We start from the raw sequence: 27,452 nt of genomic DNA on the forward strand, positions 1-27,452 counted from the left end.
AAATACTTTGAGGCACAGAGGTATCACCCTGATTTAACCAGCTATAGTCACTGTATCATAGATGGTAGGTTGCAGCTGAAAAAAAAATTTTTTTTTTTTGGCCAGTCCTGGGCTTTAGACTCAGGGCCTGAGCACTGTCCCTGGCTTGTTTTTGCTCAAGGCTAGCACTCTGCCACTTGAGCCACAGCGCCACTTCTGGCCATTTTCTGTATATGTGGTGCTGGGGAATTGAACCTAGGACCTGCTGTATACGAGGTGAGCACTCTTGCCACTAGGCCATATCCCCAGCCCCACAGCAGCTGAAAATTTTTGACAGGGCTGGAGATGTAACTCAATGGAACATCACTTGCATAACAAATGTAAGACCCAGGATCAGCCTCCAGCACTGCAAAAAAGAAAAATGTTGGTTGAGTGTTATGTAAAGGTCAAAAGCTGAAATTAGGAAATGGAACTGTGGCTCAAGTGGTAGAGCACTAGCCTTGAGCAAAAAAGCTCAGGGATAGTGAGCACAGTCCTGGAGTTTGTCTCCCTCCCCTACCCCACCCCCACCACTGAAATTAGGGTTTAAGATTTCTGAAATCAGGATTACCATATGTATGATGTTTCTGTGCACCCTAAACTAGGTAAAGTCTCAACAGGATGCTTTAAAGAAAAGATAAACCAGAAGGAAACTAAGAAAACAGAATTAATGAGGTCCTAAGAAAGCATTCCATTTCATGCAAGTTGAATTCCTCCTAGAAGTTTCCTTCTAGTATAACAAGAAACCTCAAAGCAGATTTAAATCTCTGACAACAGAAGATATCTCTAGACCAAATCTTGGTTCTCTCTAGAGACACAAAGATCTTCCTGTGTAGGGTAGTACAATAAGCAGTGAGAAGGTCTGCATGTTGGATCTGGTCTGCATCAGTCCTACAAAGCTCTCCTACAAGGTCTAAGAAGGAAAAAGAGAATACAGAATAGTATCTCGTGTGCTCAGTGCAGCATGGCCAAAGCCAATGATCTGAATAGGGGTTATAGCAGTAACCTGCACAAACCTTTGGAAGACAGAAAGGCAAACATGTCAGCAGATGGATGAGAATCCTATCATTGTTCTCATTAGTTCTGGCAATACTGTTAGTCTCCTCCACAATTACATATAACCTTAGCAGAAAAGGGGCTTAAAAAAACCTTTGAATTGACTAAAATTTGTTCCTATAACAAATTTGTTTCTATGAACAAGGCTTCTAAATACTAGGGCTAGAACACAGTACCCAGACATTTGGTCAAATATTACATGAGATGTCTCCATGGAAATATTTCTTATGAGACTAACATTTAAATCAGGAAACTGAGAAAGGTGTACTCTTCATAATATGGGTTGGTATCATTCAGACCGCTGAAGATCTTAAAAGAAAACCAGCAACTTCTCTAAAAGGACAGAAAAATTTGCAAGCAGATGGACTTTATTTTCAAAAGATAACTTTTCCTCGAGTCTTCAGCCTGCTAGCCTACCTTGCAAATTTTGAACTTGCCAAATTTCCTAAGTTTACAGGAGCCAACTCCTTAAGATAAATATACAACCCTACTATTTCTGTTTGTCTGGAGAAGCTTTAGTGATATAAATTTAAATTAGTATCTTCTTTACCACAAAGGAAGAATATAATGACCCAAAAGTCACAAGACCTTATTTAAGATTCTCCTAATGTATGTTAATTAAAAGTTTCTAAACAAACTTGTTCTTTTTTAAGTTATTTTTATGGTGGTTTATCTGACAGACCCATGATTAAAACTACAAGAAAGGAAAGAACAAACAAAAGGGCACTAAACAAAAATAAAAAGATTACTTCTTCTTCTCTTCTTTTTCTTTTTCTTTTTTTTTTTTTTTGGTGCTATCCTGGGGGCTTGAACTCAGGGCCTAGGAGCTATTGTTGAGTTTTTGTGCTCAGGGCTAGTACTCTACCACTTGAGCCACAGCTCCATTGTGATTAATTGGGTCTTATAGACTACCTGCCTGGGGTGGCTTTGAACTGCCATCTTCAGATTTTAGCCTCTATAGTAGTTAGTGTTATGGTATGAGCCACCAGTGCCTGTTAAGAGAGGTACTTCTTAAGCCAGGTAATTTCTTGAATAATACCTTTTGGTTTTCCTGTACAATAAATCAACTCACACGAAGACCTAATTAGAGTTGCCATTTCATTAAAATTGCCATCCAAAATCCTAGTACAGACAAAGCATTCATTTAAAGCAAAGGCACTTAAGGTCATAGATTTATAAACAGTTTTATCAGAAATAGAGAGCCATTTCATTACCCAATGAGTGCATTTAAAAGAAAAAAAGCACACAGGACAATGAAGAGTAACTTTTTTTTACCTCTTAATGGTAAGATCCTTGGAAATCTTGCTGAAAAACTCTGATTCTACATCTTGGCTTTCAGTACTCAGTTCAAAATTGATTGGATTTCTGTCAGAAGGGTCAACATTCTGAAATGAAGTAAGTCATATTTTGAGATCTGATGTAAATTAAAACACCAAGAAACTATATTTAGATGACAAGTAGCTCTGAAGCATGGGGAGAGGGCACTTCTGATTTTTGTAACTGTAACCTCTTTTAGAAAATGTCCACTTTTCCGAATTGTAAGTAAAAATGTAATCCTCTGAATTATATAATTTAATAACTAAGGATTCAATAAATTTAACAAGTATGAATTGAAGATACCATCTAAAGAATGAAATGATAAATGATGCCTCAAAAATATAATTAGGTATAATTTAATTAAAATTTTATTCATAAACAAATATAACTAATAAACAAACTCAAGAAAAATGTAAGAGCTGAGTAAAAACACATGTTTTTTTAGAGGCAGTCAGTGTTTCTGTAATAAAATAAAAGTTGTATTTTTCTTATTGGTATAGCACCTAAGATATACAATAATTTTCTTTAAAAATAATATTTAGCCAGGCACTGGTGGCTCCTGCCTGTAATCCTAGGTATTTAGGAGGCTGACACCTGAAGATTGTGGTTTGAAGCCAACCCAGACAAGAAAGGCCATAAGATACTTAACTCCAATTAACCACCAGAGAACCAGAAATGGCACTGTGTCTCACAGTGGTAGAGCACTAGTTTTGAACAAAAGAGCTCAGGGACAGCCCCCAGGTCTGGGAGTTCAAGCCCCATGACTGGGGAAGAAAAAAAAAAAAGATCTTTAACAGTCATGCATCAGGCTGGGAATATGGCCTAGTGGTAAAGTGCTCGCCTCATATACATATATCTATATATCTCTCTCTATATATATATCTATCTCAGGACGTGGAGCTGTGGCTCAAGTAGTAGAGTGCTAGCCTTGAGCAAAAAGAAGCCAGGAACAGTGAGTGCTCAGGCCCTGAGTTCAAGCCCCAGCACCAGCAAAAAAAAAAAAGAGTCATGCACCAGGGGCTTTTCTCTGTAATCTTAGCTACTTAGGTGGCTGAGATCTGAGGAGCATGGTTCTAATCAAGTCCATGACACTCTTATCTGCAATTAACTACTGAAAAGCTGAAAGCAGAGCTGTGGCTCAAGTGGCAGAGCACCAGCCTTGAGCAAAAAAAGTCAGAGAATGTGCCCAGGTACTGAGTGTAAGCCCTAGGACCAGCAAAAAGAAAGTAATCTTTAAGGTAGGAGTTGTAGCACGCACACCGGTACTCCCAGCTGCTAGGATGAAATGGAGACCAAAGTAGTGAGACTCCCCTATGTCAAAAAAAAAAAAAAAAGGTTATCTTTAACTTTAGATACTTCTGGTTTCAAAGATGTACTTTTTCTGTGGTCATTATACATAGATGCACTTGAGCCACAACTCCCCTTCCTTAAATTAATATTTTAAAGGGTAAAGGACTATGAATTTGAACAGTCAAAATGTAACCCATAATAGTCATAACATATTGGATACTTAGATCACTTACATTGAAAATACGTAATGTTTCCGTGTTGGTTAATAAGTGAAATTGAAGGTCAGTGGTCCCACCATCGCACGGGAGGCATTCATAAAATTCAGGTTCCTTATGTGTCAAAGAATAGAGAACTATGATGAAATGTCCAGATTCAGAAAAAACCCTGTATAAAAAACATTGTTTAAATGTTAAACAGTGATGATAACAAGATGATACTAAAGTAATTCTTTTTGTTTGTTTGTTTTGGCCAGTTCTGGGACTTGGACTCAGGGCCTGAGCACTGTCCCTGGCTTCTTTTTGCTCAAGGCTAGCACTCTCAGCGCCACTTCTGGCCATTTTCTATATATGTGGTGCTGGGGAATTGAACCCAGGGTCTTATGTATACGGGGCAAGCACTCTTGCCACTAGGTCATATCCCCAGCCCTGATACTTAAGTAAATTCTTATGTAAGCCTCCAAATTTAGTTGCTAGATCAAGTGAACAGTATAACTTTTGGAAGAAAAGTGGAAAGATAATTTATATTTCCTTTTTAATTTAAAAAATGCATTTCATTATGTAATATATATGCCTTATAAAAACATCTGACACAATGAAAGTGAAAGACACCACTCATTCTCCTATTTAGTGGGTATACTTCCAGAATTGGGGCATTGTAGTACATACCTGTAGTCATAGCTATATGGGAGGTTGAGGTAGAAGATCATTTAAGCTAAGAAGGTGAAGACCCACTTGAACAACATACTAAGACCATCCCATCTCAAAACATTTCACCCACTATCAGCACAAAAAGAAAAAAAAAATGTTGTCTCATGCTTCTGACTGCACACAGAGACAGAGTGCTTTGAAATTCATTTGACTGCACATTTTTACTGTCAATAGTAACTTACAACAAGATAACATTGATGACTAGGAATGTGGCTTAGTGCTAGAGTGCTTGTCTAGCATGAATGAAGCCATGGGTTTGATTCCTCAGTGCCACATAAACAGAAAAGGCTGGAAGTGGCACGGTGGCTCTCTGTGCTTTGGGCACAGAGAGGCTCAGGGACAGAGTCCTGGCCAAGCCCCAGGACTGACAAAAAAAAAAAAAAAGATAATATTGATAATAAAACTTAAGAACACTAAATCATAGCAAAGAATCAATAACATAACAACTTGTTCTGGTTTTATCAATAACTAACATTTAACTTTTTTTTAATTGGTCGCGGGGCTGGAACTCAGGGTCCTGTCACTGAGCTTTTTTGCTCAAGACAACTTTTGAGCAACAGCTCCACTTCTGATTTTCTAGTGGTTAATTGGAGGTAAGAGTCTCACAAACTTTCCTACTCTGGCTGGTTTTGAACCTGGATTCTCAGATCTCAGCCTCCTGAGTAGCTAGGATTACAGGCGTGAGCCACTGGTGCCTGGCACATTTTACCATTTTGTTTTTTGGGACAGGATCTTGCTACCTAATCTAGGCTGGCCAAGAACTATCTATGTAGCAAAGCTATCCTCAAAGTTTTGATCCTCTGTCTCCCAAATGCTGGGATTATAGGCATGTGCCACTGAACCTGACAAAACTATTTTGCAAAGGATGAAATAAAATGTAAAAATTCAAAGTATAAACCCAGCTGTAGCACCAGGCATAGCAGAACATTGTGGAGGTTATTCTAATATTCAGAAACTGAGGCAGGGGAAATCCTGAGTTTGAGGCTAAGCTCCAGGCCAGCCTGGGTTCTACTTAAGACTCTACCTCAAAAGAAAAAGCAAACAAGCTGGCATCAGTGGCTCATGTTCGTAACCCTAGATGAAGGAGGTTGAGATCTAGGGATCCTGATTGGAAGCCAAGCTGGGCAGAAAAGTCCAAGAGACTCTCTAGCCAGCAAAATGCTGAACTAGAAAGACAGGATTCAAGTTGTAGAGCACCAGCAATGAGTAGAAAAATCTGACCAAGAGAGAATACCCTGAGTTCAAGCTCCAGTGCCAATATTTTTTTTAAAGTATTTGAAGAAAATATAAAAGAACACAAAAGATGTTTTATTTCAGTAATATTCCTAGAGTAGGAAAATACTTTCTAAGTAAGCAGAAAAAATGATTTAGGGCCTAGGAATGTAACTCAGTGGTAGAGTGCTTGTCTCACATGTGTAAGGCTTTTTATGTGATCTCCCAGCATAGCAAGCAAATAAATGAATAAATAAATAAATACATACATACATAAAATATTATATACATTTTAAGTGAAACCAGTATAAGATAAATGGAGAAAGATATAATAAAATATTACTTGCCTTTCTTGAATAGAAGAATTGAACACATATCTCAAACAGCAAGCCCATACCTGAGGACTATATATGTGTATAATTCCAGTCAGCCAACTAAAAAAAAAAAGGAAATTAAAATCTATGGTAAAGGTGGATATAGCAGCATATACCTGCAATCTAAGCAATGGGTATCCAGGCAGGAAGACTTTGAGACCTTTCCCCAAGATAATAAACACAAAACAAAACAAACAATACCATCATTTAAAGATTAATATTTTAGATTATGTATTTCTCAAAGTAATTTGGGAGATCTTTGAAAAGTTCTTGCAAATAAGGGATCTAGCAACACTAAAGGGATAACATATAGACATCTAGTATAGCGTCAATACAAATAAATAATAGCTACATATAGATATAATATATCTACATATAAATATATCTACATATATAAATATATATAGATATAGATAAATATATCCACATATAGAAAGAACAAGTATGCGTTTCTTTCTCTCTATCCTCTTCTACTTGAGATGTGAAAGAGGTGAGAGCAGAATGCTAGAATGAATTAGCTTGGAGTGGAAAGATTGGGAATTAGAGGATCCTGAAGTTTGTAGCCTAAAACTGGAGCTGTAGATATGACTCAATGCTGTAACATACAAAGGTGGCCTGAAATACAGCAGGCTCTTAATGTCTACTTAGGAATCAATAAGCCATGGCCAGTACCAGAATCACAGCCTAGAGAATCCACATGCATTCTCATTAGCTTTGCAATGCCATTCCCGCACATGGCTTCCCTTTCCTGTCAATCCAAACAATTCATGGTCCAGCTCAAGTTTATTGTCTATAAGAAAATGCCCATCATTGCTCTATTACAAATACGAATAGGGTTCATTTTCTATAGTTTTCATGTCACATTAACTAGATCATTTATTTTTCTATGTGAATTATCGTTTCACTTTTGATTACAAATTCCTTGAGAAGGAGCTTTACGCAAAACACAATACCATGCAACAATTTTAGGCATGTGGAAAACAATAAATACTGAATAAATATAAATTTCTGAATAATATGTCTGAATGTCATTAACCACTAAATAAAGAGAAAGCTATCAAAATTCATGGAAATCCCTGCAAGATTGTCGCCTGGCAATACATTTTAAGTAGCATTATTTTGACCACTGAGTTCTTCAATGTACAAGACAAGAGGTAGTATCAGAATATTGCAGGTTCTAAAGCTTTTTAACTTCAATAATAAGGATTCAATTTTATCTGTTTAATATACGAGTTCATCCTAATCTAAATCTGGGCACAATCTTATTTTAGCTGATTCAAAATCACGATTAAAATAAGAAAGCTTCCAGGTGCTGGTTACTCACGACTATAATCCTAGCTCCTCAGGAGGCTGAGATCTGAAGATCACCCTTTAAAGCCAGCTAGGGAGGGCTGGGAATATGGCCTAGTGCCAAGAGTGTTTGCCTCTTAAACATGAAGCCCTGGGTTCGATTCCTCAGTGCCACATATATACAAAAAGGCCAGAAGTGGTACTGTGGCTCAAGTGGCAGAGTGCTAGCCTTGAATAAAAAGAAGCCAGGGACAGTGCTCAGGCCCTGAGTTCAAGCCCCAGGACTAGCAAAAAACAAAAAACAAAACAAAGAAAAAAGACAGCTAGGGAAAGAAAGTCTGTAAGGGCTGGGAATATGGCCCAGTGGAAAAGTGCTTGCCTTGTATACATAAAGCCCTGAGTTTGATTCCTCAGCACCATATATATATATATATATATATATATATATATATATATATGTATATATATATATACATATATATACATATATATATATATGAAAAGGCCAGAAGTGGTGCTGTGGCTCAAGAGGTAGAGTACTAGCCTTGAGCAAAAAGAAGCCAGGGATAGTGCTCAGGCCCTGAGTTCAAGCCCCAGGACTGGCAAAACAAAAAACAAAAAACAAAAGTCTGTAAAACACACATCTCCAATTAACCACCAAAGAGCTGGAAGTAGATCTGTGGCTGAAGTGGGAGAGCACTAGCCTTGAGCAGAAAAGCCCAGGGACAGCACCTAAGACTGGCAGGCACCAAAAAAAAAAAAAAAAAAAGCATATTAATCACTAGCTTCTGTGATTTTATAAGATGATCTAAACACTCATACTACAACTCATATTTCATATTTACACACATTTAACTAAAAAGGCTTTCTTTCATAAATAGTATAGTACTTACATTCCCACTAATGGCAGAGAATAAACCTTGGGATCTGATTCCAGTAAAAGTAACAATTTTCGGGTTTCATCCATGGTAAGGTACCTACATGGAAGACATTTATGTAAAAATAATTTTAGCTATGTACTTTTGACCTTTAAGAGGTAGTCTGAGTCATGGAGTATAATTTAGGTAGGGGATATGATTCAAAGGAACAGTCTCTCAGATACATGTAAACACAAAGAACAGAGTTCAAACACTTAACTCTAACAGAGGACTCTAGTAAGAAAGGCTAAAAGAGATTTAATATCTTAAAATTCTACCTACCTATTAATAGGTTTGGGGTTTGTTTTTTGTCAGTGATAGGGCTTAAACTTAGGGCCTGGGCTTTGTCCCTCAGCTCTTCAGCTCAAGGCTACAGCTCTACCACTTGAGCCATAGTGCCACTTCTGGCTTTCTGGTGGTTAATTAGAGATAAGAGTCTCATGGACTTCCCTGCCCAGGCTGGCTTTGAACCTGAATCCTCAGATCTCAGTCTCCTGAGTAGCTAGGATTACAGGTGTGAGCTACTGGCGCCTGGTTTAAAGAAGCACTTTAAAAAATGTTTTATTCCTTAATTTTACTTACAGCTTACTTTAACTCAAAGTGTAAGCCACGTAGGCAATATCAGAACCAATTAGGTTACACTGAATTGAATTTCTTGCTCCTCAAAGTGTTTTAACATCTAGGTAATTTGCCAAGACTTCACACTGAAAGTGCCTGAGTTTGGAGAGGTATTATAACCAACCATTTATGTGCCATATTCCTCCAACTTCTGCCAAAGGGTATGGTAAGAAAAGCCAACACATACTTTCCCCCAAAGAACAATATACTATTTATACTTAGTTACAAAAATTGACAGTAGGGGCTGGGGATATGGCCTAGTGGCAAGAGTGCTCGCCTCGTATACATGAAGCCCTGGGTTTGATTCCCCAGCACCACATATACAGGAAACGGCCAGAAGGGGCACTGTGGCTCAAGTGGCAGAGTGCTAGCCTTGAGCAAAAAGAAGCCAGGGACAGTGCTCAGTGCCCGAGACCAAGCCCCAGGACTGGCTAAAACAAAACAAAACAAAACAAAAATTGACAGTAGATTTTAAGAATATGAAAAATCTGGATGGGGTACAATACTGAACATCTGGCATGCCCAAGGGCTACAGATGAGTAATTCAAAAGGAAGGAAAATTTCTCCTGCCATAGGTACAAAGGGAAACGAACTTTTTGGTCCATTTTAATCATAAAAAAATTCCTTGTCCCAGTTAAAAAGTACTTCATTATTCCCAAAGAATTAAATGTTCTTTCAAATACTTTTTTGAATAACAGGACTCTGACCATTCCCTGATTATAGAAAATAATATTACTTCTTTTGTGTTACTCTAACCAGCAAGCACTACCCCAGTCATATTCTGGGAATGAAAATGAGAGTTGCTTGCTACTAAGGGGAGAAAGTCTTTTCTTCTTCTCATCCTCTTTTGAAGGATAAGACTTGGAGTTGAGTGTACCTTGGCCAGCATTTGTCAGGCCTCTTGAGACCTAACAGGAACTAGGGTGGAGTCAGTGAGACAGGAAGCCAGAAGGGTAATGAATGCCCAGAGCTACCTCTGGTCAAACTTTAAAGCACAGGGTGCATACATTGTTCAACAAGATAAAGTGGATGAGATTCAGGGAAGTAACCCTGCTGAGAACTACAAAGCATGTATTTGAACCATATTTCCTAAGGAACTAAAGGATAGCAAACTGGAAAGGACTCTGCTCCAGTTATGGAAGGAAACCATCCTCGAGTAGCTGGCAAGTTGGTACATAAGAGTATTACAAACTTTTAATTATCTCCTTTCTCTGCAATATTATACCTGCAATGTCCAGCTTCTCTTAGGTTCAATTACTCAGATTACAGTTAAAAAAACAAAAGAAAAGATGGCCTAAAACCTAAGAAAAAAACATCAATTTTAGTAATTTTACCACCAATTTCTCTTTTGAAAGAAACCTCTAAATTCTGAAATAGCTATACTCAGCTGGACTGTGGTTTACTAGTAGGGTATGTGTGAGCCACTAGGTTCATTTCTCAGCACACACAAAAAAAAGTCTTAAAAAAAAAAAAAAAAAACACCAAAAGGGGCTGGGGATATGGCCTAGTGGCAAAAGTGCTTGCCTCGTATACATGAGGCCCTGGGTTCAATTCCCCAGCACCACATATACAGAAAATGGCCAGAAGTGGCGCTGTGGCTCAAGAGGCAGAGTGCTAGCCTTGAGCAAAAAGAAGCCAGGGACAGTGCTCAAGCCCTGAGTCCAAGCCCCAGGACTGGCAAAAAAAAACAAACACCAAAAAACAAACTTTCCCTAGTTATTAACCAAATCATCAGATCTCTGACATATAAACTTGTTGCACAATTATCTCATCTTACATGGATATTCCAAGAATACATTAATGAAACCAACTTTAAAAACTTTACATTAATGTAATCTTACTTACCCATATTTATAGGTGCCTTGAACTTGAGAAATATTCATATTACTACTCAAGTTTCTTGCCAGAGCTGTTGGAATGATAGGAATGGGCTTCACAGGTGTACATTTAAACTTATTTGCTGGAGTAACTGCTGCCCAGTGGAAGTCAAACTCTACACTGTCCAAATTCTCTCTGGGAGTGATCTGAGCTCTGAGAGAAAGCAGCTTGCCACAGTCCAAGGGATCTTTGTTACATACATGGTGTTGCAGGGCCTGAGGAATCAATATTATACAATTATTTTAGGTTTGAAATGGGTCCACATCTTTAATGTTATTTAACACTAGTACCTATACATATATAGTCTGATTTACAGTTATTTCTTCCATGCAATGAAAAGATTATATGACTTACTACATGAAAGTAAATTAAGAATTCTGTTCCAAGCTCCAAAAGATACTTCCAACTTAGAGGTCCTACTAGCACTTCAAATTCTTTGTGGCAGTATTGGGATTTGAACTTAGGACCTTATGTTTGTTTGGTAGGCACACTGCCTCCAGTCCTTTTTAGTACTTGTTATTTTTGACAGGTTCTGGCTTGGTGCCCAGGCACAAGCCTGGGTTTTGACCTGCATTATATTTTGTGTTTCCTGTCATAGCTGTGATGACAAATACATATCACCATGCCCAACTTCTCCCATTGAGATGAAATCTTGTGAACTTTTCTGCTTGGGTTGGCTTAGAACCATGATCCTCTCAATCTCAGCCTCACATGTATCTAGGATGACAGGTACATGCTACTAAGCCTAGCTATTGGTTGAGAAAAGGTGTCATGTCCCGGCTGGCCTCAAACTATAATCCTCCGGATCTCAGCCTCCCAAGTAGCTAGTACTTCAAATTCTTATGTTACCCCTCATAAATATTAACTACATGAGAAAAAATGGATGTAAATTCTGAATCAGCCTCAAAGAATCTCACAGCTCTTTTTTGATTTCTCTCTTGTTACAGCAAACTGCCAAGTATTTACTCAGGTTCATAATACCATTTCTAGTTTTAGTGCCACTATTCTACTGTAGGTTAACACATATCACCCTACTGCACAGACCTAGCTAACTAATCTCTAACTTCTGACAGCCAGCCCTAACAGATTAACTGTTTCTGATTAATATGATAATATTTCCTCTTTTCAGAAACCTTAATGAGCCCAGCAAGGTTTCACACCTTTGTCTCCTACTCTGGAGGCAGAGACCTTAAGATTATAACCAGGCAGTCCTGGGCTGCTCAGTCTCAAAACAAAACCACAGATGACTACCTTAGCCTAAGGCAGAACATTTGCCTGCCTTGTAACACAGTCCAGGTCTAGTTCCATCTCCCAAACTGAATGAAACTTTTTTTTTTTTGGCCAGTCCTGGGCCTTGGACCCAGGGCCTGAGCACTGTCCCTGGCTTCTTTTTGCTCAAGGCTAGCACTCTGCCACTTGAGCCACAGCGCCACTTCTGGCTGTTTTCTGTATATGTGGGGCTGGGGAATTGAACCCAGGGCCTCATGTATAGGAGGCAAGCACTCTTGCCACTAGGCCATATCCCCAGCCCCTGAATGAAACTTTTAAAGGCTACATGTCCCCTATAACAAAGTTCAAATTCCTTAGCCGAATGCACAAAGTTTTCTATAGTCTGGCTAAACTAATAATATTCCAGCTTGATTTACCACAATTCCACACCCTTATAGTTACCTTGAGTAACTTATGGTTACTTACAGTAACTTATAGTTACCCTGAGTAACCTTGAACTTTCCTGTCTTGATCACATGGCTTCCTTTTCTGGAATGCTACTCATATTACCTGCTTAGGATCTCTGCCCTCTAAAATCAATATACTGGATTTGAGATCTATCTACAATCATTCAATAAAAAAAATTACTGAGTACCACTCAACTATGAAAACTTATCAAAATAATTCAAACCACATATGATTCTTCTTTTGATTTAAGAATAAAGTTATCAATGAGTTTTCACCTTAAAAGCTGAACTGAAGTCATCTGCATTGTGAACTGGTATTTCTTTTGAACAAAGTCCTTGAGTATGAACTTTGCAGTTGATCAAAAAGTCCCCAGGAAGAGAAGTAGTAGGGGTTCTTTCTAAGCATTCAGATACTTCTCGCCCAGGATCAAAGCGATCCACTGCCAATGTTACACCTTCTTCATCTGAAGAACAAGAACAACAACTACCGTTTAGCATGATAATTACAAATAAAACATAAATTAAAAAAGCAAGACAATATTTTAGCAAAGCCCTTTGTTCATATCAACGGTGCACTATAAAATATTACTTTGAAAAGTGGTTTGGAACTAGGGATGTAGCTTAATTGGCAGAGGGTTTGCCTAGCAAGAACAGACTCTGGGCACAATACTTAGAACCAAAACCAAACCAAAACCAAACAACCCAGTATGCTTCTATATTCTTACACCTGACTATATTGCAAAGTTTGTGATGGGTAGTTTTACTCTTCATATCCTTGATACATAGTAAAGAAAATTAGCACAAAGCACATACAAGAGCTGTCTCAATCAATAAATATACGTTCTATTATAGTCACAGAAGTAATTCTTTAACATATACTACCTTCATCCACTGTTAAAGAACCAAGTAAAAAGCATGACGTATTGTTTTTATTCTGCTTAGCATGACGATAAGCAAGTCGAATGATCTTTTCAGTCACCGTAAGTTTTGGATTTCTGAAAAATAACATTAGTCTTTAATGAATGTTGTGAATTGGATTTTCTAAAAAAATGATATGAAATGTTATCTAGAATATAATAACATATAACTTTTATAATGTGCACAAAGATCATTGTCAGGATATCCCAAGGTCAAAGGCAAGAAGTAAAGAAGGCCACCTGGAAACAAGAATGGCAATAGCCCATCCAGAGCAACAGATGTCCTCCTGGCACTTGCTTAACTTCAGGAACAAGAGCAGGAATTGACAAACTATGTGGACCATCTGCTTTTGTAAAAAAAAGTTTGATTGTAATAGTCAGACCCATATACTCACACATTATTTATGAACTTCAGATAATAGCATTAGTGCATAAAGAATATAAATAAACTTGGTTTAAATGTTTAAAGAAATATAAGAGGAAACCAAAATATGTACAAGGAATAAGAAACTACAAAAAAAGAGCCAGGTGCTGGTAGCTTATGCCTGTAATCATAGCTACTCAGAAGGCTGAGATCTGAAGATTGCAGTTCAAAGTCAGCTGAGGCAGGAAAGTCCATGAGACTCTTATCTTCAATTAACCACCAGAAAACTGGAAGTAGAACTGTGGCTCAAAGTGGTAGAGTACTAGCTTTGAGCAAAAGAGCTTAAGTAAAGCACCCAGGACCCTGAGTTCAAGTCCCCTCCCCCCAAAAAAGCAGCAAAGAAACTACAAAAAAAAAAGTGCCTGAATTTGAAAAAGAAGCATTCAGAACTTAAAGAAATTATGCATATATATATATATAAATTCAAAACATTAAATAATCAATTGGAGACAGGTACACAGGTATTATTTTATAAACAAATCATACCTATGATAAACATTCTTTCATATATATCTAAATATAAGTAAACAAATGTAGAAGTACATACATATTTTATATATTTATGTATATACACACACTCACATATATATGTACACATATAAATACATATATATATATAGAGAGAGAGAATGTACTTCCACATTTAACAAACCCAAACAGGACTGGGGATACAGTTTGGGGGTAGAATATCTAGCATGCTCAAAAAAAGACTTGCCTAGGCAAATTGTGGGTTAGAAAGCTTGGGTTTCATCCCCAGCATCCTACTCCCTAAAAAGAATACTATGTAATGGGTATTATTACTGATCCTTGGACCCTTTTTTAGGTCACATAAAGAAGAAGTTGTAAAATCTGAACTTAACATTATAGATTGTCTGACTCCAGTTAAACTACCTGAAACCAATGTAGCACAAATCTATGTGATTTATCTCATAGTTTTATGTATGAGCCATCTCCAGGCTGGAGGTATGGCTCAAGTGGTGGAGCACTAGTGCCCAGAAAGCAATGAGGCCCTCAGTTCAACAAGCAAACCTATGTTCAAACAAACAAAACTATGCGCCATCTCATCATTAACTGTCTCTAGCGTTTCCCTACTGTATCCACCCTTCTTAGAATACTTTTTTTTTTTTTTGGCCAGTCCTGGGCCTTGGACTCAGGGCCTGAGCACTGTCCCTGGCTTCTTCCCGCTCAAGGCTAGCACTCTGCCACTTGAGCCACAGTGCCGCTTCTGGCCGTTTTCTGTATATGTGGTGCTGGGGAATCAAACCTAGGGCCTCGTGTATCCGAGGCAGGCACTCTTGCCACTAGGCTATATCCCCAGCCCTTCTTAGAATACTTTTAACAAGTCTTCAAGCACAAAAATCTCAATGGATCCATTTTGTATTACTTTAATTTTAAATATCTCTCTTCTATGTTTAAGACCCAGATATTTCATATTCCTTTTAATCCAATCTAATCTCAAAAATCAGTACCATAGGTGGGTGCTAGTGGCTCACCCCTGTAATACTAGCTATTGAAGAGGCTGAGATATGAGGATATTGGTTCAGAGCCAGCACAGCAAAAAAAGTTCTTGTGAGATTCTTACCTCTAGTTAGCTTTTCAAAAACTGGAAGTAGAGCTGTGGCTCAAAGTGGTAAAGCACTAGTCTTGAGCAAAAGAGCTCAGGGACAGTGCCCAGCTCCTGAGCTCAAGCCCCACAATGGCAATTAATCAATCAATAACTTTAAAAAAATCAGTTTGAGCTTCCCAGTGTTCCACATGCTTAAGCATGATGAGAAAGATTCAGTTTTTATTACATTTTACTCTTTTGAATATGGTAATGCTCAGAATTTTAGATGTTCAGAATTTTCCCAAGAAATTGAGATTATTTCTCATTTTGTTTAAAGGAGCTTTAATGGAAAAAGTAAACAAATATGAACACAGGTTGAACATCTCTTATCTGCAATACTTGAGACCAAAAGTGTTTCAGATTTGGGATATTTGCATATTTAGTGAGATATGCTTGGTGATGGGACCCAAATCTAAACATGAAACAAATTTGTGTTTCATACATACAGCCTGAAAGTGATTGTACAACTGTGTGTTGTACATCTTTATTCTCACTAGAATTTTCTACTTGTGCCATAATGTTGGCATCAAACATATTTGAACTTTAGAGCATATCACATTTCCGAATTGGGGATTAGGGATGCCCAGCCTGTAACTGGTCATAGTACTCAACTTTGCCTTAAACATCCTTTTATGACTTATGTTTATACTAGCTTGGTTTGTAAACAGAAAAGTTCTTATACCTGTAGTAATTAAGATGTAAGTAGACAAAATCTCCAATTGGCATTGGGTTCCAAAGGGCTAACTTCGATGGAGGAAAGTGGAAAGGTACCATCTTGCTTGAAGGAAACCTTATAAGAAAAATTTTAATTAAAGCACAAGGAAAAGAAAACTTGGTAGAAATTTTGTATGAAATAGTTAATTATCTTTGTCAGGCCAGGTGATATGCACTTGTAGCCCCACTTGCTTTTTTTTAAGGTAAAAGACTTGAATTGGACAAAGATGAACAGATGTTGCCACAAATACGGAAAAACGAGAGCACTTATACATTATTGGTGAATCTACAAATGAGCACAGACATTATAGGAAGCAGTGTGGAGTGAAAAATTAAAACACAAGTATGATATGATTCTGAAATACACTGAAATGAAAATAAAATATCAGATAATGCTGTATTCCATTCTCATTGCAGCACTATTCACAATAGCTCAGATATGCAATCAACCTACGTGTCCTCAGAGAAAGAAAATGTAACATATAGTTCTAGAGAATAAAATCCTGTTACCTGTTCCAACTTGGAGGATATACAGCATATTATTTTAAGAGAAATAAGCCAGACAAAGAGCCAAATAGCTCACTCTTCTGTGAATATGAAAAGCTGGTCTCACAAAAGTACAAAGAGCAATGGTTATCAGAGGTAAGGCAGGGTAGAGGGAGGATGATGATAGGAAGACTGGTCAATGGGTACAAAATTAGTTAGAATAAGTACTGGTGTTCTATAGCACAGTAGGGTGGCTAATCAACAGTACTACAGTACACATTTCAAAAAGTGAGGAGAGGGGGCTGGGAATATGGCCTAGTGGCAAGAGTGCTTGACTTATGTACATGAAGCCCTGGGTTCAGCCTAGCATATATAGAAAGCGGCCAGAAGTGGCGCTGTGGCTCAAGTGGCAGAGTGCTATGCTAGCCTTGAGCAAAAAGAAGCCAGTGCTCAGGACCTGAGTCCAAGCCCCAGGACTGGCAAAAAAAAAAAAGTGAGGAGAGGATTCTGAATGTTCTTGCCAAAAAGAAGTGTTTGAGGTAGTGGATATACTAAATACTGGGACTTGATTGTCTCATAATGTACACATTAGTCAAAAACACCACAGTACCTGCAGTACTTTATGTCTATAATCCTAACTACTCAATCTGATAATAAAATTTTAAAGAGAATATGCTGAACTTGCTACACCAACTATACCTCCCAAAGAACAGCAGGTGACAAATTTTCAAATTACAGGTGGCACAGGTGAGATGAGGCACACCTGTAATCTTAGCATTCAGGAAGTGGAGCCAGGAAGAGCTCCAGTTCCAGGACAGCTTGAGCTATATATCAAGATCCTGTCTCTGAAAAACAAAACAAAAGTTGGGAGCATAGCTCAAGTGGTAGAGCACTTGCCTTGCATGCCTGAGGCCCTAGGTTCAATATCTACTATCACAAAAAAATAAATAAATTTAAAAATTTTAAGAAGAGGTGGCAGTGGAATACAACAGAAGGGACAAAATTAAAGCAACAGAAACATGCTAGCCTCATTGGGTCATGTTTCCCATTGTCTTCATCAAGAACATCTGGTGCAAAGGAAGACAGATAATACAGAGAAAATACTGACACCCCATGGGTGTAATTCTAGTTTTTAAGAAAAATAAAATCCACATGTCAGTATTAACTGTCCTTCCCTAGGGGAAAATGGAGCAATACATGATCCAAAGAACCAAATAACACAAGCCAATCTGCCTGGTCCCCAAAGGAATAACAGACTGAGTAAATCAGGAGACAGGTGGCAAGCTCCTCCTTCTTATTCCACATAATAGGAAAGGTTAGGGACATCTGAAGAAACTTGGTATACTCAATGTGAATTGATTACCACTAATGAATCAGTGCTTAGAAAGAAAGAACCCAGTCCCTTTTGCAATCTTCTAGGATGTAAATAAACATTTATGTGGTTTTTAGTTTCAGGACTTCAGGTAGTATTACCCATTAATTAAAAAAAAATCTATGCAATTAAAATAAGTGAGGGAAGAAAGGGAACTAATATTTACCAAGTGCATAGTAGTGTAAACTGATCCTTTAGCTTAATAATCTTACTTAACCCTTCACAATTATCTGTAAAATAGAGATTTCCATTCCGGTTTTGCATGAAGCTTAGTTATTAAGTTGATTAGGGCCCCCCACCTTATATATGGAAGAACTAATCTATGTGCAATAATTTTCCTAATTCTAAAGTATATTCTTTCCTCTTTTTCAAACTACCTTCACAAGTTAAAGTGAATAGTTGTGAAAAAATTATAAAAATACTTCTATGCTTCTTGATGTCATGTGCCAGTTCTAGCCTTGGGGGGCTGAGGTGAGAGGATCATTTGCATTTGCAAGTTTGAGTCTAGCTGGGGTAACATAGTGAAAACTAGTATCGGAGGAAAAATAAGTCTATACCTGGTTTTCATCTGGGCTCTCCCAAGAGGATATACAGGTTGCATGATATTTGCTCAATGAATTATGCAATTTAAATCCTCAATATCCTAGAGAAACAAGAAAATATTATGAATGACAAAAACACAGACCAAATATGATTTAACCACATACTAACAAAATTAGAGGCAAAATTAGTTATATTCGATGTGATAAGAGATTAAAATTAAATGTGTATAGTGCTGATCATTTTCACACGTTAGTCATTCTGCCTAAAAACTAATGTTAAGAGTTGTTTTAGGCAGTGAAATTTTTCATTATATCTCTATAATTAAGCAGAGCACAGACTGTTCTTTAAGTGGTAGGCTAATGTTCAGTAAACGGAGCACTTATCTTATGACTTGAACATTAATTTGTTGGAGAATATATCCCCAGGAGAGGTTGAAATGCACATGCACACACACACACACACACACACACACACACACACACACACACACACACCACACCACACTCCAATGGCACATTAACTAGTTATAGAAAATAAGAGGTATCCAAATTAAGCAAACTGGACAATTACAAATGTATCTGAATTCACCCCCAAGAAATCTAACACAGTTGTAAATCGAAGTAGAAACATTATTCAACGGTTTAAGGCACAACCCTACGAAATTAAAACTCAAGAAATCAGAAAGCACAGATTTTTGTCTCAGCATCTACCAGTTTTATCTTAGTGAGCTAAGTCAGACAGGTAACAGTTCGTAATCCTTCATCATCCCCTTCCCCACATAAATGTTCTTTCCAGGACACCACCTTAGCTGACTTCAGCAGCCCTCAGAGAAGTCACTGAAACGTTCCCCCGAGCTGCTGTACAAATCTGATCAAGTTATTCCCGAGATCCAGAGTCACAGACACTTATGATTCGATCCCACCTCGGCGTTCCAACCATCTCCCCTATCCACTCATGCCAAGGGGGAACTACTTGCATTCCTCCAGTTCCAGCTGGAACAGGCTGGCCCTTCACTCGTCCTGTCCTGAAAAATGCCACCCTCCAACCTCATCCTCGGTGCCATCTCTACCCAGGCTCGCGTAGGACACCGAACTTTCAGGGACCATCCCCCACCCCCACCCCGTGCCAGGCTGTAAGGCGATTCAGGATGTCAGTCCCCAGATTTCCACCGTAACTACTTTAAGTGGAGCGTGACTGACCGCTAACCTCTTCCATAGTACTCAATACATATAATACCCAAGAAATTTGGGGTCCGCTAGATTTCTCCCACTCTCTCTCCTTCTGGTCCTCCGCCCCAGGGAGGAATGAACTCAACCCACTACGGGGCCAGGAACGTTTCCCCCGCCGTCCTTCCTCGGGGCCCACAAAAGCCCTACTCACCGTTGCCTCGCCCATATGGGGTGTGTTTGTTGGATCAAAACAGAGGCCGGCTCCAAGGAGCGCCTCCGATGCCCCGGGCCCCGCCTCTGAGACGTTGGGGGTCGCGGGAACCAAGGCGGCAAACACCAGCTCGAGAAACCAAAGGGCGCGCCGCCCTTCCTGACTGGTTGGAAGCCCCGCCAGTCAGGAGGCGAGGGCGGAGCTTAACGCGATTCGTCGAGTCACCACTACGTGCTAGCATGACAGCCAATCAGAACTCTGCGTGAGTTCCGCGCCCGACCAATCCCAAGGCTCTTAGGAGAGGGGAGGAGTTCCTGAATCAGTGATTTAAAACCTTCATTGTGTCAACGGTTAAGTTCCGGTGTAGGGCGGGCTTTGCGCGCGCAGTACAAAGCCGGGGAGGCTGGATCAGGTGTGGAAGGCGGAAGTGCTTCCCGGACACTGGAGCTTGCATTCGCGAGAACAGTTCACGCCTGCGCTTCAGTCGGCGGTGCTTTTCCTCTTTCTCTTTTTCTCTACTTTGCCCTATTATACTAAAATAGACCCATTAACGATACGAACAACATGAACAGTTCCGCTGGGCGCCAGTGGCTCACGCCTGAGGTTTTAGGATTGTGGTTCAATGACGTCTGGGCTGGAGAGTTTGTGAGACTGATCTCCAATTAGGCACCCAAAAGCTGGAAGGTGCCCAGGCCTGAGTTTAAGCCCCTGGCCAGGTAAATTAATAACAAAAAAAAATGAGTAAACAATAAGCAAACAAAACAAATAAGTAAACAAAATAAGTAAGCCAACAAGTAAACAAAAAACAGCCCCTAAATCCTTAAAGGTTTCTTATAGTAGCTTGCTTCCCTAAGGGCCTCTGTTCTGTGATACAAGTGGCAGTGTGTCTGCTTACCAAGCCGGAGGTCCTGCGTTCAAACTCCCATACAGTGGGGGGTGGGGGGGGTGGGGGGGTGGGGGGGGAGAAGTCACAAGGATCTCTTCTCTCAATAAATTAAGACAAATTCTCTCCCACTAGCAGAGGAGGCTGTGGGGGTGGGGGTAGGGAGGAGTGTTGCTGGTGGCTCTTGCCTGTAATGCTAGCTATTCAGGATGCTGAGATCTGAGCATCCAGGTTTGAAGCCAACCCAAGCAGATAAATCCAAGACTCATCTCACTGGAAGTAGTTGTTGCTCATGTGGTTAGCGCATCTTGAATGGAAGAAGCCAGTCGTGGGGCTAGGAGTCAGGGCCTGAGCACTGTCCTTAGCTTTTTGTTCAAGGCTAGTAGGTCTCTTCCTCTTGAGCCACAGTGCCACTTCTGGCTTTTTGTTTATGGGGTGCTGAGGAATTGAACCCAGGGCTTCATGCATGCTAGGCAAGCACTCCACCATGAAGCCACATTCCCAGCCCAATATTGATATTTTGAGTGCATAATATTCATATTAATATCTGTATGATTATAATTATCTTCATAACTAATGCTGGTTTTGTTTTTGCCTTGTTTTTTTTTTTTACTTAGTCTTGCTATGCAGCTCAGGCTGGCCTTAAAATAGGGTATTTAAATATAATCTATGCACACCTATCACATATACTTTAAATCACTACGTACAATGGCAAATACAATGCAAATGGATAGTGTATCACTTGGGAAGTAATGACAAGATTGGTTGAATATGCACATTGCACACTGAGGATTCAGAGGACCAACTTATATAACATACTCAACAGGCAGATAGACAAGTAGTTATTATCCCTATTTAACAAAAGACAAAAGGTCAAAGATCTCACAAGTTGTGTTGCATCAGAATTCTAAATGCCACTTACTTTGGTAAACACTCTATTTTTGTTATTTCCCACACATTATGAGACTATCTTATAGTCTGAGCTATGTCCTACTTGGAATAGATGACCACTCTTGAAAGAGGGAAAATATCCAGAAAAAGACAAAGGAGCCAAGAAAGATGTACCTACAGACTATCTTTCTCTTTCCTGGAAAATTCTTGGAAACTAGGAAACACGTTTTGAGAACAGGAAGAGTCTCAGACAACAACACATGTCTGGCTGAGCACTAGTGGTTCACACTTGTAATCCTGGCTACTCAGGAGGCTGATGTGTGAGAAATGAAATTCAAAGCAAGCTTGGACAGAAAAATCCATGAGACTCTTATCTTTAGTTACCAGCAAAAAGCCTGAAGGAAGTAGAGATGTGGCTCAAGATGTAGAGCACCTGCCTTGAGTGAAAAAGCCAAGAACACAAGGCTTTGAGTTCAAGCCCTAGTACCAAACAAACAAACAGAAACAATGTGTGTCTGACAAGGTGTTTGCCAACCCAATGATGAGCAACAGAGCAAGTTTCCCATTGGAGGTAGTAGGAGGAATCCCATGCTATGCATTATTCTAGGCTAGAACCTTTGCTGAGGCTTCCAAGAAAGAGTAAGCACAAGAGCTAAGGCAGATTCCAAAGACCACGGTAGGAAGCTGTCAGTTCTTTTTGCAATTGATTGGTGACTTACTCCTGGAGGAAGATCTAAATGACACACTATGTCCAAAAGGTACATGAAATGCAAAGGTCCTAACATGAGAGCTTCCCAGCATCTTCACAAAAGAGAGGGCCAGAATGTCTTGAGCAGAGTAAGTGGGGAGCAGAGTATTGATCACTCAATTGGGTGTTAAGAATATTGACCAAAAAAAAAAAAAAAAAAAAGAATGTTGACAGAACATATAGCATCTCCTTTTAGGACATGCTAAGAACTGTACCCTTACATTCTATGGTGATCTCCTGGAAGATTTTTTTTTTTTTTTTTTTTTTTTTGGCCAGTCCTGGGCCTTGGACTCAGGGCCCGAGCACCGTCCCTGGCTTCTTCCCGCTCAAGGCTAGCACTCTGCCACTTGAGCCACAGCGCCGCTTCTGGCCGTTTTCTGTATATGTGGTGCTGGGGAATTGAACCTAGGGCCTCGTGTATCCGAGGCAGGCACTCTTGCCACTAGGCTATATCCCCAGCCCCTCCTGGAAGATTTTAAACAGAAAATTGTCATAATATCTTTATAAGTTTTTAAAAGGGACCCTATTTGATACATTGAGAATAAGCTGGGCATAGGAAAAAGCAAGGAAACCAGTTAGAAAGTTGCTACAATAACCTCAGAAAGAGAATGATGATGACTTAGACTAGAAGTATAACAATGGAAGTAATGAAAGATTGCTGGATTCAGGGTATACTTCGAAACATAGGATTAATACTCTTTACTTACAGATTGAATTTAGGATGTAAAAGAAAAACCAGTGCCCCTCATAATTTACTGATTTCTTTAATATACTTTTAAAATATGTGAAGGAGAAATAGAAGAATAATGTTGGTCAAAAGGAAAGGAAGATCACAACACATAACTCCTCATTCCTTAGATAATGGTCATACCTTATGACAGTCTCCCAAAGTGTACAGTATGGAAAGAGAGAAGGTAGAAAGGAAGAAGGTATGGGGAAAAAAGGCTGACTTTACAGTGGGGAAACATTATTTCATCCAAGTAATCAATGCCAGCATCAATAATGATAGTTATGTTGATAGTATGTACAATTGATAAAGTATAATGAAAATGACATTTTGAGCTGAGTGGTTCACACTTGTAATCCTAGTTGCTCAGAAGGCTGAGAGCTGAGGATCTCAGTTCAAAGCCAGACTAGGCAGGAAAGTCCATGGGACTGTAATCTAAAGTTAACCACCAGAAAGCTAGAAGTATAACTGTGGCTCAGATGGTAGAATGCTGTCTTTGAGCACAAATATTCAGCGACACTTCCCAGGCCCTGAGTTCAAGAAACCAGGATGGGGGAGAAGAGAGAGAGAGAGACAGAGAGAGAGAGAGAGAGAGGAAGAAAGAGGGCAGGAAGGAGGGAAGAAGAAAAAGAAAGGAAAGAAAAGCAAGAAAGAAAGGGAGAGGAATGGTGGAAGAAAAAAGATAAAGAAGAAAAAGACAGGAAGGAAGGAAGGAAAGAAAGAAGGAAGGAAGGAAGGAAGGGAATGAAGGAACAAAGGAAAGGAAGAGGCACTTTGCTTCTGTGGTCTCCCTCCCAATAACCTATACCTTTGTCTTATTCTTATCAGACAAATTCTAGTAGTGAGAAATCCTATCAAATACTTAATCTATGTCTCAGAACTGTTAGACTGGACATGATAGTACATACTTAACATCCCAACTATGGGGGAGACTGAAGCAGGAGTCTAGCTTGAGCTTAGGCACTGAGAGCCAGCTTCAGCAACAAAGTGAGTGAGGATCCAGATCTCCTTTTTGAACAAGTTAAATCATTAACAGAGAATCTGAGGAATTCTCAGAGTTGAGAGAAGCTCAAAGAGATATGATAACTAAATCATGGATAGACTCAAACAATAAAAAAAAAAGAGATTAGGTAACGCTAAAGACGTCTATACAAAGACCTCAGTTAATAATATTGTACCAACTGGTTCATAACTGTAAAAATATACATACTAATATGGCTTTTTTAATAGAGGAAATTGTGTAGGAAGTATAGGCTCCACACTAAGTTCTCAATTTTTGTTTTTATTGGTTGTTTGAGACAGGATCTTACTACGTAACCCATGCTGACCTGGAATTTGCAGTTCTCTTGCTTCAATCTCCTGAGGGGGGTGGAATTATAGTTAAGTACCAACATGTCTAATTTTAACCTTCCAGTAAATCCAAAGGTATTCTGGAAGGCTAGGAATATAGCTCAATGGTATTGCTATTCACCTCCAGCATAAATAAGTGAAGAAATCTAGCCAGGCATTGGTGGCTCACACCTCTAATCCTAGTTACTCAGGAAGCTGAGATCTGAGGATGGGGTTCAAAGCCAGCCTGGGCAGGAAAGTCTGTGAGACTCTTATCTCCAATAAACTGGGCAGAAAAAGGCAGAAGTGGAGCTGTGGCTCAAGTGGTAGAGGTCTGGCCTTGAGCAAAAGGAAGCTCAAGAACAGCACTCAGGTGGTGAGTTCAAGACCCAGAAACAACACACACACACACACACACACACACACACACACTCATGTACACACAAAGAAATTTCTAAAAATAGTTTCTTAATAAGAAAAAGAGAAGGGCTGGGAATATGGCCTAGTGGCAAGAGTGCTTGCCTCCTACACATGAAGCTCTTGGTTCGATTCCCAGCACCACATATATGGAAAATGGCCAGAAGGGGCGCTGTGGCTCAGGTGGCAGAGTGCTAGCCTTGAGCGGGAAGAAGCCAGGGACCATATGGTGCTCAGGCCCTGAGTCCAAGGCCCAGGACTGGCCAAAAAAAAAAAAAAAAAAGAAAAAGAGAAGAAGAGCTGAAAAACATACTAAGTTTTTTGAATAAACTAATAAACATGCTGGTATCTTCCCACACCAGCATCCTTCAATTAAGCATTTCATTAACACATGGCTCCAGTCAGGATATGCCTTTAATTCTATGCATAAACCCTTTGACCAGAATAAAATCATGATTATTGGTTTCTTTTTAAGATTAGAACAACTTAGTTTTATATTTTGGAGAGCTAAGAAGTGACTGAAAATATGTAGATCCCTATATTTATTTTCTTCAAATGCAACAAGTGTTTGAGGATCTGCCCTAATTCTGCCATTTACTCTATCTAAAATTGATTTTCCTCATTTCATATTGTACATTATCATAAAAATTAATGCACGAGTATTGGAATTAATTAAAGAGTCTGCCCCAACATGACTACTTCTCTGGGTGTACTAACAATTGACATTATTAATAAAGGAGCATTGAATGCCTTATACTCAAAGAGATTAAGAAAACTGATTTGGTAAGCATAGTTAGAAAAAGCATAGTTTAATCAAATTTACAAATGCTATACTAAAGAACCCATTATACACAGTTTTGTTCTAGATAATATGTGGAATTGAAAGGCCATAACAAGCACAGAACAGGGAAGGTACAATTTTATAGGGCAGGTAATAGAGGTTATTATTCAAAGCAAATATAAATTTACTGCTAGGCTGCAGGCCAGGTTAAACAGAGTGAATACATACCATGCTATTCTTTGATCTTTGTATACATATATTTGTACATCATTTCAAGATGCTGTAGAATTGCTGGGGTTGTTTCACAGAAACCCTTTCAAATGTGTCACACTTTTTCATAATTTATGAATTAGAGCTGGGGTTGTAACTCAATGGTAGAGCTTTTGCCAAACATGAACAAGACCCTGGGTTCAGTCGTAGCACTGCATAAAAATAAAAAGCAAATAAAATGCAAAGTATAGTTTTATTCCATTAATTTGCTCCACAAAGTTATAAAAATAAAATCCACAATTCTACATCTCATAGACTGACTGTCCTGACCCAATTCTTATGTTGTCACATTTACTCCCAAAGTGATGGTAGGAGGTAGAGGTTTTAAGAAGTGATTAGACTGTAAGAGTAGAATCTTCTTGAATGAGATTAGTGCCCTTATAAAAGACACACGTGTGCGCATGCATGCGCACGCACACACACGGCTCTTTGCCCTTTTTGACTATGCGAAGTCACAAAAAAAATAGCTGTTTGTGAAATGGGTGGCAGGCCCTCACTAGATATCAAGTCTCCTAGCACCTTGTTCTTCAATTTCTCTACTTTCAGAACTGTGAGAAATAAGTTTCTCTTGTTTAAGTTACCCAGTTTATGGCATTCTGTGGTAGTGCCCACAGAGAATATATATATATATATATATATATATATATATATATGTAATTGTTTTGGTGGGGTTTTTTTCCTTATCCTTTTTCAGTACCTGTCTAGGTACTAAACGGTCTAGAACCTAACAGGTTCTTCATGCATAGATCAGGTAAATGTTCAGTGTTATAAACCTTGATGGTGTATACTAACAGACCTATAAGGATTAAAGATCTATTGTTACCACCAGGAACAAGGAAGTTGGAATCAGTTATTTCTCTTCTTACCCACTCTCTTCCTTATTTACTATATTAAATTTCTCCAAACACGCAACTTTCCCCCTTTTAATTGTATTTCTGAGCTATATTATACCACTGCTTTTTAAAAAACAAGCACAGTTTTACTTTAAATGAATATTATATTTAAGGAGAATTGCAAATATGTCAACTTGTGGAAAACTCTCTTTATATATTTATCACACTGGTAACTTCTCTAAAACTATATGCTATATTGAGTTCATATATCATCATCCTGACAAGAAAATGGTAAGTAGGCAAATCTACCTAACCTTGCAAAGCTTAAGGAGTAATAATGCTATGAGATTAATTTAACTTCACTGGTGTGATTGGTTTCTACAGTATGGAAGTTACTCCCAGGAAGATAAGCATGTCTTCTGTTGACAGACTTGGCACACTAGATTTTCAAAGACTATTGTTTCCCTTAACTAATGGTCTCAGAATCACTGATACAGCCTTTCAGCAATAACCAGGCAAATGTGAGCAGTAGAAACCTTAATTTTAGTAACTCCAATAA

The 27,452-nt window shown here is 38.9% G+C and overlaps 1 protein-coding gene across 4 annotated transcripts in view; it reads right to left on the bottom strand.

Annotated features, from left to right (window-relative positions):
- Positions 1-27,452, bottom strand: part of Stil (STIL centriolar assembly protein) — a 50,988-nt gene that overhangs the window by 20,500 nt on the left and 3,036 nt on the right. Inside the window, exons 2-12 of one of the 4 annotated variants that reach the window (XM_048351255.1) lie at positions 20,015-20,722; positions 19,339-19,488; positions 18,649-18,735; positions 16,202-16,309; positions 13,455-13,567; positions 12,849-13,036; positions 10,864-11,111; positions 8,377-8,460; positions 6,167-6,253; positions 3,915-4,065; positions 2,350-2,459 (exon numbers count right to left, since the gene is read on the bottom strand). In XM_048351255.1, the coding sequence (XP_048207212.1) occupies positions 2,350-2,459; positions 3,915-4,065; positions 6,167-6,253; positions 8,377-8,460; positions 10,864-11,111; positions 12,849-13,036; positions 13,455-13,567; positions 16,202-16,309; positions 18,649-18,692 (1,133 nt within the window). In that variant the 5' untranslated portion in view covers positions 18,693-18,735; positions 19,339-19,488; positions 20,015-20,722. Of the gene's footprint in view, positions 1-2,349; positions 2,460-3,914; positions 4,066-6,166; positions 6,254-8,376; positions 8,461-10,863; positions 11,112-12,848; positions 13,037-13,454; positions 13,568-16,201; positions 16,310-18,648; positions 18,736-19,338; positions 19,670-20,014; positions 20,723-27,452 lie in introns of those variants that run through there. The other 3 variants (XM_048351256.1, XM_048351254.1, XM_048351257.1) reach the window with 3 other exon arrangements.

This window comes from Perognathus longimembris, chromosome 7 (assembly GCF_023159225.1).
Source record: "Perognathus longimembris pacificus isolate PPM17 chromosome 7, ASM2315922v1, whole genome shotgun sequence".
Lineage (NCBI taxonomy): Eukaryota > Metazoa > Chordata > Mammalia > Rodentia > Heteromyidae > Perognathus > Perognathus longimembris.